The sequence below is a fragment of the Ranitomeya variabilis genome, chromosome 8 (assembly GCF_051348905.1).
Source record: "Ranitomeya variabilis isolate aRanVar5 chromosome 8, aRanVar5.hap1, whole genome shotgun sequence".
Classification (NCBI taxonomy): domain Eukaryota; kingdom Metazoa; phylum Chordata; class Amphibia; order Anura; family Dendrobatidae; genus Ranitomeya; species Ranitomeya variabilis.
The window spans coordinates 98,173,093-98,183,874 of NC_135239.1; the positions used below are offsets into that span (position 1 = coordinate 98,173,093).

The following is a 10,782-nucleotide window of genomic DNA, read 5'->3' on the forward strand; positions in this document are numbered from 1 at the left end:
AGAGGGAGAGAGGTGGCACACCCAGGAGTCAAGACTGGCACACAAGCTGAAAGGGCAATATTACTCTCCCACTGTTTTTTTAGGTATTTTTTTTTTTTCAGGGAGACTTTAGAAACCAAATAATATTAAAAAAAAAAAAAAAAAAATAGGCTTGCTATAGCCCACTGAATGAGAGATAGCACACACAGCAGTGGCACACAAGCCCTGACTGAGGCCAATATTTTTCTCCCACTGATTGATGTAGTGTTTTTGTGTTGAGGTAGAATTTAGAACACAAATCACGGAAAAAATAAATAGGCTTTCTATGGCCCACTCAGTGAGAGATGGCACACACAGGGATGGCACTGTAGCAGAAATGCCAATCTTAATCTCCCACAAAAAAAAACAAAAAAAAAACAGGGACTGTCCTACAATTACTATCTCCCTGCAGTAATGTAAGCCAGGTATGGCAGGCAGCAATAGGAGTGGACTGATGCACAAATTAAATAAAAAGTGTGGACAAACAAAAAAGATAGCTGTGCAGAAAGGAAGGAACAAGAGGATATGTGCTTTGAAAAAAGCAGTTGGTTTCCACAGTGGCGTGCACACAGCAATACAGCTATCACGGAGCCTTCTAGGGCAGCCCAATGAGCTACAGCGCTGAGGGGAAAAAAAAAAAAAATAGCTTCCACAGTCCCTGCACACCGAAGGTGGTGTTGGACAGTGGAAATCGCTGCAGCACAAGCGGTTTGGTGGTTAGTGGACCCTGCCTAACGCTCTCCCTGCTTCTGACGAAGCGGCAGCAACCTGTCCCTAAGCTCAGATCAGCAGCAGTAAGATGGCGGTCGGCGGGAACGCCCCTTTATAGCCCCTGTGACGCCGCAGACAGCAAGCCAATCACTGCAATGCCCTTCTCTAAGATGGTGGGGACCAGGATCTATGTCATCACGCTGCCCACACTCTGCGTTCACCTTCATTGGCTGAGAAATGGCGCTTTTCGCGTCATTGAAACGCGACTTTGGCGCGAAAGTCGCGTACCGCATGGCCGACAAGCACAGGGGTCGGATCGGGTTTCATGAGACGCCGACTTAGCCAAAAGTCGGCGACTTTTGAAAATGATCGACCCGTTTCGCTCAACCCTAGTGCTCACTGCATCGCAACAGTGATGTCATCAGTGTTATGAGCTATTCTCATCATATCACTGCACATCTTCACTGCCCCTCCTATGCTGACATTCAAAGCTTCAATTATATATGCATATGAACAGCATCAGACTGGAGCACCTTGGGCCCACCAAAGAAAATCATTCTTGGGGCCCACAATAGAGCTACATAGAAATAGATAGAAGACCACCAACTGTGCAGTAAAAAGTGCTAATATCAGGGTATAATATAAGGTAGTACATGTCTTAATTATGTAGCAAGGGTTGGGGTAGCCCCCTCATAGAATATAATGTAGCCCCCTAATAGAATATAAAGTAGCCCCATCATAGAATATAATGCAGCCCCTTCATAAAGTATAATGCAGTCCCCTCTCATAGAATATAATGCAGCACCCCACAAAATCTTATATATGTATTCTGTAGAACTGGCCAACCAGTACTTAACAAACTGTGGAACCTTCCGGGACATGCGCAGTTACATCTATTCCTGGATACTAAGCAACGCCGGCAGGTCTGACGTGGAACATAGTGAACTGCATAACATATCCGGTCATGCGCAGTTGAGAGCTATCTACCTGGTCCCCCGGCACAATGGTGCACAGTACTGTTGCGGTCAGGTGTTTTCACAAACCGGATGTGTGTGTACACTGGGGAAGCACCATCATGCTCTGGTTACTATTCCACTAACATGGAGATGCATCACACATGAAGGTATTTACCTAATTATGTTGTGCTTATATAGGATTGGGGATGGTGGTCAAAAAAAACACCAAGCATTATATCAGAATGAGGATTGTCTCCAGTGGGTCTTTGGCTATAATGCCTGATCGCTCTATACCATACGAAATATGAGCTAAGTACTCCTTGTTACCATTTTACTATCTTACTCCTGATGAACCTCAGTTTAGGGGAAACGCGTTGAGTGTTGTGGAGTATATAATATATTTTTCTGCTACTGGTTAGTGGATTTATCTTTCACTGGGGAACATTTATTGTGGCCTGTAGCAATATCTATTGTGAGTGCTTTGGTCTTTGGAGCATGGAATGTGCAGTCTAGTACTGAGTCACATCGTTATTTTTGGACTGTACAACACTTGTTTGAACCCATGACGTTTCTTTGCTATAGGGAATAATGGGATATTTGATCATCAAATGTGCTGCTAATGATATATAAAATTATTTTCTCATGAGATTTTGGAATGTTTATTGTCCTAGAGCACAGATTATGTTATCACTTTTTTGTCCATTGCTCTTGCTTCTTTCTTTAACTAGATGTATATGTGTCTAGTGACCCTGATATATCAATAGCTACCCCTCTTCTTATCTTGGCAGGATCCATATTTTTGCACTCCTTATAGAGATAGGAACAGATCACAATCATCTGCTTGCAAGACAGTTTTTTTCTCTCCCTACGATATATATACAGTACATCTGCAGATTCATCAGCCAGAGGCAGAGCTATTTACACAGCAATAGCTTTTTCAGTTAGGGTATGTGCACACCATGCAGATTTAGTGCAGTTCTGCAGCGTTTTTTTCTGCAGCAGAAACGCTGCAGAACTGCACTGTGATTTACAGAACAATGTAAATCAATGTGAAAAAAAAAAAGCTGTGCACATGGTGCAGAAAAATCCGTGCAGAAACGCTGCAGATTTCAAAGAAGTGCATGTCACTTCTTTTGTGCAGAACTGCAGCGTTTCTGCACCCATTGACTCCCATTCTGTGGGTCAAATCCGCATAAAAACTGCAGATGTATATACCATCTGCAGATTTTATGCGGATTTGGGTGTCAAAACCGCAGCAGACGGAAGTGATGTCAGAGGAGGAAGTGAGTGGGCGGAGTGTAGCGAAAATGGAGTCGTACAGTCGGATGGGGATCGATGTGAGGCGTATGGTAGAAATGGTATGTATAGTGTCTGTGTGTGTCTGTCTGTGTGTCTGTCTGTCAGTCAGTCTGTCAGTAGTGACTCATTGTAGTCATTCGTCGGGTGGGACTACTGCTCCCATCGAAATGTGATGATGGGAGAGTTGTCCCATCGTCCGGCGACTGACTACAATGGGTTAAAAACACAAACACACATAAAACATACATTACATACAACATATAACATGTAGTACATACTCACCACATACGTCCCCGAAGGCCACCTTCCTCGATCATTCTTCTCCCCCCAAAAAAAAAACTTTTCCGTCGTAATCCATTAATAGGTTGTCCCACGACGTCCTCCGGTGATACACTGCAGGAGTTAATCGCTCCCGCAGTGTATCGGACCTGCCCGTTCTTTTCCTGGAGCTAAATGAACTCCGGGAGCTCACTTTACGGCAATTGAACTGCTGTAAAATTTTTCAGCAGTGTCGTAAAGCGAGAGTCCCGGAGTTCATTGAACGCCGGTAAACTCGCGTGCATGCGCAGGCACACTGCAGGAGCTTTAGCTCCTGTCAGTGTGTTTTGGCAGCCATGGAGAGCAGTCACATCTCCTGGTGTGGCTGTTCTCCATGGCAGATCGTCGTGGGACACTCGATATTAATGGACTACGTCGGAAAAGACTACAGATCATCAAGGGATTTGTAAGTATGGTAAAATTTAGAATATTAAAATACTTTTTCCTGTCTCTTTTTTTTTGTGTTCAGTAATTTGGGGTTAATAATGGATAGGCGTCTTACAGACGCCTCTCCATTATTAACTGGGGTTAACGTCACCTTACAATGTCAAGGTGACGTTAACCCCTTCATTACCCCATATCCCACCGCTACACGGGAGTGGGAAGAGAGAGGCTAAGCGCCAGATTTGGCGCATCTTAGAGATGCGCCATTTCTGGGGCGGCTGCGGGCTGGTAGTTGTAGCCGGGGGGGCCAATATCCATGGCCCCTCTCTAGGCTATGAATATCATCCCGCAGCTGTCTGCGTAGCCTTTCTGGCTATAAAATATAGGGGGACCCTATGTCATTTTTTTTCTGGGGTCCTCCTATTTTAATAGCCAGTAAGGCCAGGCAGACAGCTGTGGGATGATATTCATAGCCTGGGAAGATTAACCCCTTCCCTGGCTACAAATTAGCAGCCTGCAGTCGCTGGCTTTCCCTTTCTGGACATGAAAATTGGGCGGGAGCCTACGCCAATTTTTTTTAGGGGTTAATAATGGATAGGCGTCTTATAGACGCCTCTCCATTATTAACTGGGGTTAACGTCACCTTACAATGTCACGGTGACATTAACCCCTTATTACCCCATATCCCACCGCTACACGGGAGTGGGAAGAGAGAGGCTAAGCGCCAGATTTGGCGCATCTTAGAGATGCGCCATTTCTGGGGCGGCTGCGGGCTGGTAGTTGTAGCTGGGGGGGCAATATCCATGGCCCCTCTCTAGGCTATGAATATCAACCCTAATCCTAAACGTGACTGAAATACGTGGCACCAAAATATCGTGGCACTTAAATACGTGGCACTTAAATACGTGGCACTTAAATACGTGGCACTTAAATACGTGGCACTTATATACGTGGCACCAAAATATCGTGGCACTTAAATACGTGGCACTTAAATACGTGGCACTTAAATGTGTGGCACCGAAATATCGTGGCACTTAAATACGTGGCACTTAAATGCGTGGCACTTAAATACGTGGCACTTATATACGTGGCACCAAAATATCGTGGCACTTAAATACGTGGCACTTAAATACGTGGCACTTAAATGCGTGGCACTTAAATACGTGGCACTTATATACGTGGCACCAAAATATCGTGGCACTTAAATACGTGGCACTTAAATACGTGGCACTTAAATGCGTGGCACCGAAATATCGTGGCACTTAAATACGTGGCACTTAAATACGTGGCACTTAAATGCGTGGCACTTAAATACGTGGCACTTATATACGTGGCACCAAAATATCGTGGCACTTAAATACGTGGCACTTAAATACGTGGCACTTAAATGCGTGGCACTTAAATACGTGGCACTTATATACGTGGCACCAAAATATCGTGGCACTTAAATACGTGGCACTTAAATACGTGGCACTTAAATGCGTGGCACTTAAATACGTGGCACTTATATACGTGGCACCAAAATATCGTGGCACTTAAATACGTGGCACTTAAATACGTGGCACTTAAATGCGTGGCACCGAAATATCGTGGCACTTAAATACGTGGCACTTAAATACGTGGCACTTAAATGCGTGGCACTTAAATACGTGGCACTTATATACGTGGCACCAAAATATCGTGGCACTTAAATACGTGGCACTTAAATACGTGGCACTTAAATGCGTGGCACTTAAATACGTGGCACTTATATACGTGGCACCAAAATATCGTGGCACTTAAATACGTGGCACTTAAATACGTGGCACTTAAATGCGTGGCACTTAAATACGTGGCACTTATATACGTGGCACCAAAATATCGTGGCACTTAAATACGTGGCACTTAAATACGTGGCACTTAAATGCGTGGCACCGAAATATCGTGGCACTTAAATACGTGGCACTTAAATACGTGGCACTTAAATGCGTGGCACTTAAATACGTGGCACTTATATACGTGGCACCAAAATATCGTGGCACTTAAATACGTGGCACTTAAATACGTGGCACTTAAATGCGTGGCACTTAAATACGTGGCACTTATATACGTGGCACCAAAATATCGTGGCACTTAAATACGTGGCACTTAAATACGTGGCACTTAAATGCGTGGCACTTAAATACGTGGCACTTATATACGTGGCACCAAAATATCGTGGCACTTAAATACGTGGCACTTAAATACGTGGCACTTAAATGCGTGGCACCGAAATATCGTGGCACTTAAATACGTGGCACTTAAATACGTGGCACTTAAATGCGTGGCACTTAAATACGTGGCACTTATATACGTGGCACCAAAATATCGTGGCACTTAAATACGTGGCACTTAAATACGTGGCACTTAAATGCGTGGCACTTAAATACGTGGCACTTATATACGTGGCACCAAAATATCGTGGCACTTAAATACGTGGCACTTAAATACATGGCACTTAAATGCGTGGCACCGAAATATCGTGGCACTTAAATACGTGGCACTTAAATACGTGGCACTTAAATACGTGGCACTTAAATACGTGGCCACTGATTAGGGTTAGGGGTAGGGTTAGGGTTTTTTGTTTTTTTCTTGTTTTCTTGTGTTTTTCTATAAAAACGCATGCGTCTAAAAAACGCAGCGTTTTACCGCGTTTACATGCGTTTTTTCACACATGTTTTTTTTAAAAACGCATGCAGATCAAAACGCAAGTGTCAAACCAGCCTAATTACAATGTCAGGGTGACGTTAACCCCTTATTACCCCACTAGATGGTGGCCCGATTGTAACGCATTTGGTATTCTAGAATATGCATGTCCATGTAATATATTGACCAGCCACGTAGTATATTGGCAAGTCAGATAGTATATTGCCCAACTATGTAGTAGATTGCCCAGCCACGTATGTCACAGGTTTAAAAATAAAAAATCATTATATACTCACCTTCCTCCGCCTTGACATGACCGTGACGTCATGGCCGGTCCTTCTACCAGACCATCCTTGCCACTGGAACCTGCCGCTTGCATGGAGCGGGCGCCGGGCACTGACTGCAGTGGAGTAGGGAGGGTTTAATCGGACTGTGGCCGTCGCTGATTGGTCGCGGCATCCATGACAGGCAGCTGGCGAGACCAGTCAGCGACTTGGATTCCATGACAGACAGAGGCCGCGACCAATGAATATCCATGACAGACAGAAGGACAGAAAGACGGACCCTACAATTATATAGTGTGTATATATATATATATATATATATATATATATACATACACACACATACACACACACACACACACACACACACACACACACACACACACATATATATATATATATAACATATCGGTGTGTCTACAATTTCTAAAAAAAAATTTATATCCTTCCTTTTTTTAATGTCTAACTATGACATCTGTGGAAGGTTTTTAATAACATTTTGTTATCCATAATAGATAAGGGACATGCCCGCCATATGGGACCCGGCCGATGAGGCCTATAAAGACAAGTATGCATGTGACAATTGCTGGACGAGGATTGTACGTGACCTCTATCCGCATTATGACAGCTACACCTATAGCCTGCAGCAGCAAATTAGTAAGTTTTTTTTTTACACCTTGCAGAAATTTTTATTTTAAAGGGAATGTAATGATCATATTTTATTGTTTCAGATAAAGAAGTCAGACAGCGTTGGCGCTCAGTGCGAGACCGCTTCCAAAAATTTCACACCAGCCAGTCCAAAAGCGGGTCTTCCCCGGTGAAAGGGAGCTTAAGCTTGTATGATGAGCTAAGTTTCTTGATCACAAGCAGGACTTTGAGAAGGTGATTTGTTAAAACTAAAGTGAATGCAGTACTTATGAATATAATTTATTGTATGAAGCTTAAAAATTCCTTTTTTTTCACAGCACTGAAGGGAACATTCCAGCTCCTGACCCCGTAGAGGACTCAACAGCTGAGTCAGCCGATGACACATCTGCTTTGGGCTCACAAGACTCTATCCCTGTTGTCGCTGGCACTTCGGGAATATGCTCCAGTGCAACATCTTCGGCTGACCAAAGTGATGTTCCAAGAACCCAAGAAACCTCTGTCGTTCCGGTGCCAATAACAGTCCCACCCCCCAAAAAAAAATTAGGCAAAAAAAAAGAAGATAAAACCACAAAAAGAGTCAATGAGACCATTGATCTTCTAAACAAATCTGTCATGATCTCCATGGCCAGAGAACTAGCATAAGCCTCTATAGGAACAAGCTCTTGGAAGATGTAACTATACTGACCATGAACTAAACCTACCGCATCATCTAGAAGTAGCCAGGTAGCATGTCCTACTTTTTATCCCTATATGCCCAGCGCCGGCCGGAGAACTAAATAATGCTAGCAGAGGGAAATATAAGACCTGACTCACCTCTAGAGAAATGCCCAAAAAAAGGAGACAGAGGCCCCCCACATATATTGGCGGTGATTTTAGAAGAAATAACAAACGCAGCAGGAAAATAGTTTTAGCAAATTTGAGGTCCGATTTCTAGATAGCAGAAGACAGAAAGCATACTTTCATGGTCAGTAGAAAACCCTAACAAAACACATCCAGAAATTACTTTAGGACTCTGGCATTAACTCATAATACCAGAGTGGCAATTCCTGATCAACAAGAGCTTTCCAGACACAGTAACGAAACTGCAGCTGTGAACTGGAACCAAAATACAAAAACAAAACATGGACGAATGTCCAACTTATCTAGTAGATGTCTGGGAGCAGGAACAAGCACAGAGAGGCTTCTGATAACATTGTTGACCGGCAAGCATCTAACAGAGAAGCCAGGTTATATAGCGACACCCAGATCTAATCAGAACAGGTGAACAGGGAAGATGATGTCACAAGTTCAATTCCACCAGTAGCCACCGGGGGAGCCCAGAATCCAAATTCACAACAGTACCCCCCCCTCAAGGAGGGGGCACCGAACCCTCACCAGAACCACCAGGGCGATCAGGATGGGCCCTATGAAAGGCACGAACCAGATCAGAGGCATGAACATCAGATGCAGTGACCCAAGAATTATCCTCCTGGCCATATCCCTTCCACTTGACCAGATACTGGAGTCTCCGTCTGGAAACACGGGAGTCTAGGATTTTTTCCACAACGTACTCCAACTCACCCTCAACCAACACCGGAGCAGGAGGCTCAACGGAAGGCACAACCGGTGCCTCATACCTGCGCAATAACGACCGATGAAAAACGTTATGAATAGAAAAGGATGCAGGGAGGTCCAAACGGAAGGAAACAGGGTTAAGAATCTCCAATATTTTATACGGACCGATGAACCGAGGCTTAAACTTAGGAGATGAGACCCTCATAGGGACAAAACGAGAAGACAACCACACCAAATCTCCAACACAAAGCCGAGGACCAACACGACGGTGACGGTTGGCAAAAAGCTGAGTCTTCTCCTGGGACAACTTTAAATTGTCCATCACCTGCCCCCAGATATGATGCAATCTCTCCACCACCGCATCCACTCCAGGACAATCCGAGGATTCCATCTGACCGGAGGAAAATCGAGGATGGAACCCCGAATTACAGAAAAACGGGGAAACCAAGGTGGCAGAGCTGGCCCGATTATTGAGGGCGAACTCCGCCAATGGCAAAAAAGCAACCCAATCATCCTGGTCAGCAGACACAAAACACCTCAGATATGTCTCCAGGGTCTGATTAGTCCGCTCGGTCTGGCCATTAGTCTGAGGGTGAAAAGCAGACGAAAAAGACAAATCTATGCCCATCCTAGCACAAAATGCCCGCCAAAATCTAGACACAAATTGGGTTCCTCTGTCAGAAACGATATTCTCAGGAATACCATGCAAACGAACAACATTTTGAAAAAACAGGGGCACCAACTCGGAAGAAGAAGGCAATTTGGGCAGGGGAACCAAATGAACCATCTTAGAAAAACGGTCACACACCACCCAGATGACAGACATCTTCTGAGAAACAGGCAGATCTGAAATAAAATCCATCGAGATGTGTGTCCAAGGCCTCTTAGGAATAGGCAAGGGCAACAATAATCCACTAGCCCGAGAACAACAAGGCTTGGCCCGAGCACAAACGTCACAAGACTGCACAAAGCCTCGCACATCTCGTGACAGGGAAGGCCACCAGAAGGATCTTGCCACCAAATCCCTGGTACCAAAAATTCCAGGATGACCTGCCAACGCAGAAGAATGCACCTCAGAGATGACTTTACTGGTCCAATCATCAGGAACAAACAGCCTATCAGGCGGACAACGATCCGGTCTATCCGCCTGAAACTCCTGCAAGGCCCGCCGCAGGTCTGGAGAAACGGCTGACAAGATAACTCCCTCCTTAAGAATACCTGTGGGGTCAGAGTTGCCAGGTGAATCAGGCTCAAAACTCCTAGAAAGGGCATCCGCCTTAACATTCTTAGAACCTGGTAGGTACGATACCACAAAATTAAACCGAGAAAAAAATAATGACCAGCGCGCCTGTCTAGGATTCAGGCGCCTGGCGGTCTCAAGATAAATCAAATTTTTGTGGTCAGTCAATACCACCACCTGATGTCTGGCCCCCTCGAGCCAATGGCGCCACTCCTCAAACGCCCACATCATGGCCAAAAGCTCCCGATTCCCAACATCATAATTCCGCTCAGCGGGCGAAAATTTACGGGAAAAGAAGGCACAAGGCCTCATCACGGCGCAGTCAGAACTTTTCTGCGACAACACTGCCCCAGCTCCGATCTCAGAAGCGTCGACCTCAACCTGAAAAGGAAGAGTCACATCAGGCTGACGCAACACAGGGGCAGAAGAAAAACAGCGCTTAAGCTCCTGAAAGGCCTCCACAGCATCAGGGGACCAATTAGCAACATCAGCACCCTGTCTAGTCAAATCGGTCAATGGCTTAACGACATCCGAAAAACCAGAAATAAATCGACGATAAAAGTTGGCAAAGCCCAAAAATTTCTGAAGACTCTTAAGAGAAGAGGGCTGCGTCCAATCACAAATAGCTTGAACCTTGACAGGATCCATCTCAATGGAAGAGGGAGAAAAAATATATCCCAAAAAGGAAATTCTCTGAACCCCAAAA

At 44.8% G+C, this 10,782-nt stretch overlaps 1 protein-coding gene across 1 annotated transcript; it reads left to right on the forward strand.

Annotated features, from left to right (window-relative positions):
- Positions 1 to 7,049: 7,049 nt before the first annotated feature.
- LOC143788820 (uncharacterized) lies at positions 7,050 to 7,924 on the forward strand. Its single transcript, XM_077278725.1, has 3 exons — positions 7,050 to 7,291; positions 7,366 to 7,516; positions 7,600 to 7,924. Exons 1-3 carry the CDS (start codon positions 7,159 to 7,161, stop codon positions 7,922 to 7,924), a joined length of 609 nt encoding a protein of 202 aa, XP_077134840.1. The 5' UTR covers positions 7,050 to 7,158.
- The last annotated feature ends 2,858 nt before the right edge of the window (positions 7,925 to 10,782 follow it).

Bases quoted from the DNA above. Each gene is read 5' to 3' on its own strand.
- LOC143788820 (XM_077278725.1), top strand. From the start codon at position 7,159: ATGCCCGCCATATGGGACCCGGCCGATGAGGCCTATAAAGACAAGTAT. The intron at 7,292-7,365 runs GTAAGTTTTTTT...TTATTGTTTCAG, and splicing joins TAGCCTGCAGCAGCAAATTA to ATAAAGAAGTCAGACAGCGT. The intron at 7,517-7,599 runs GTGATTTGTTAA...TTTTTTTCACAG, and splicing joins ACAAGCAGGACTTTGAGAAG to CACTGAAGGGAACATTCCAG.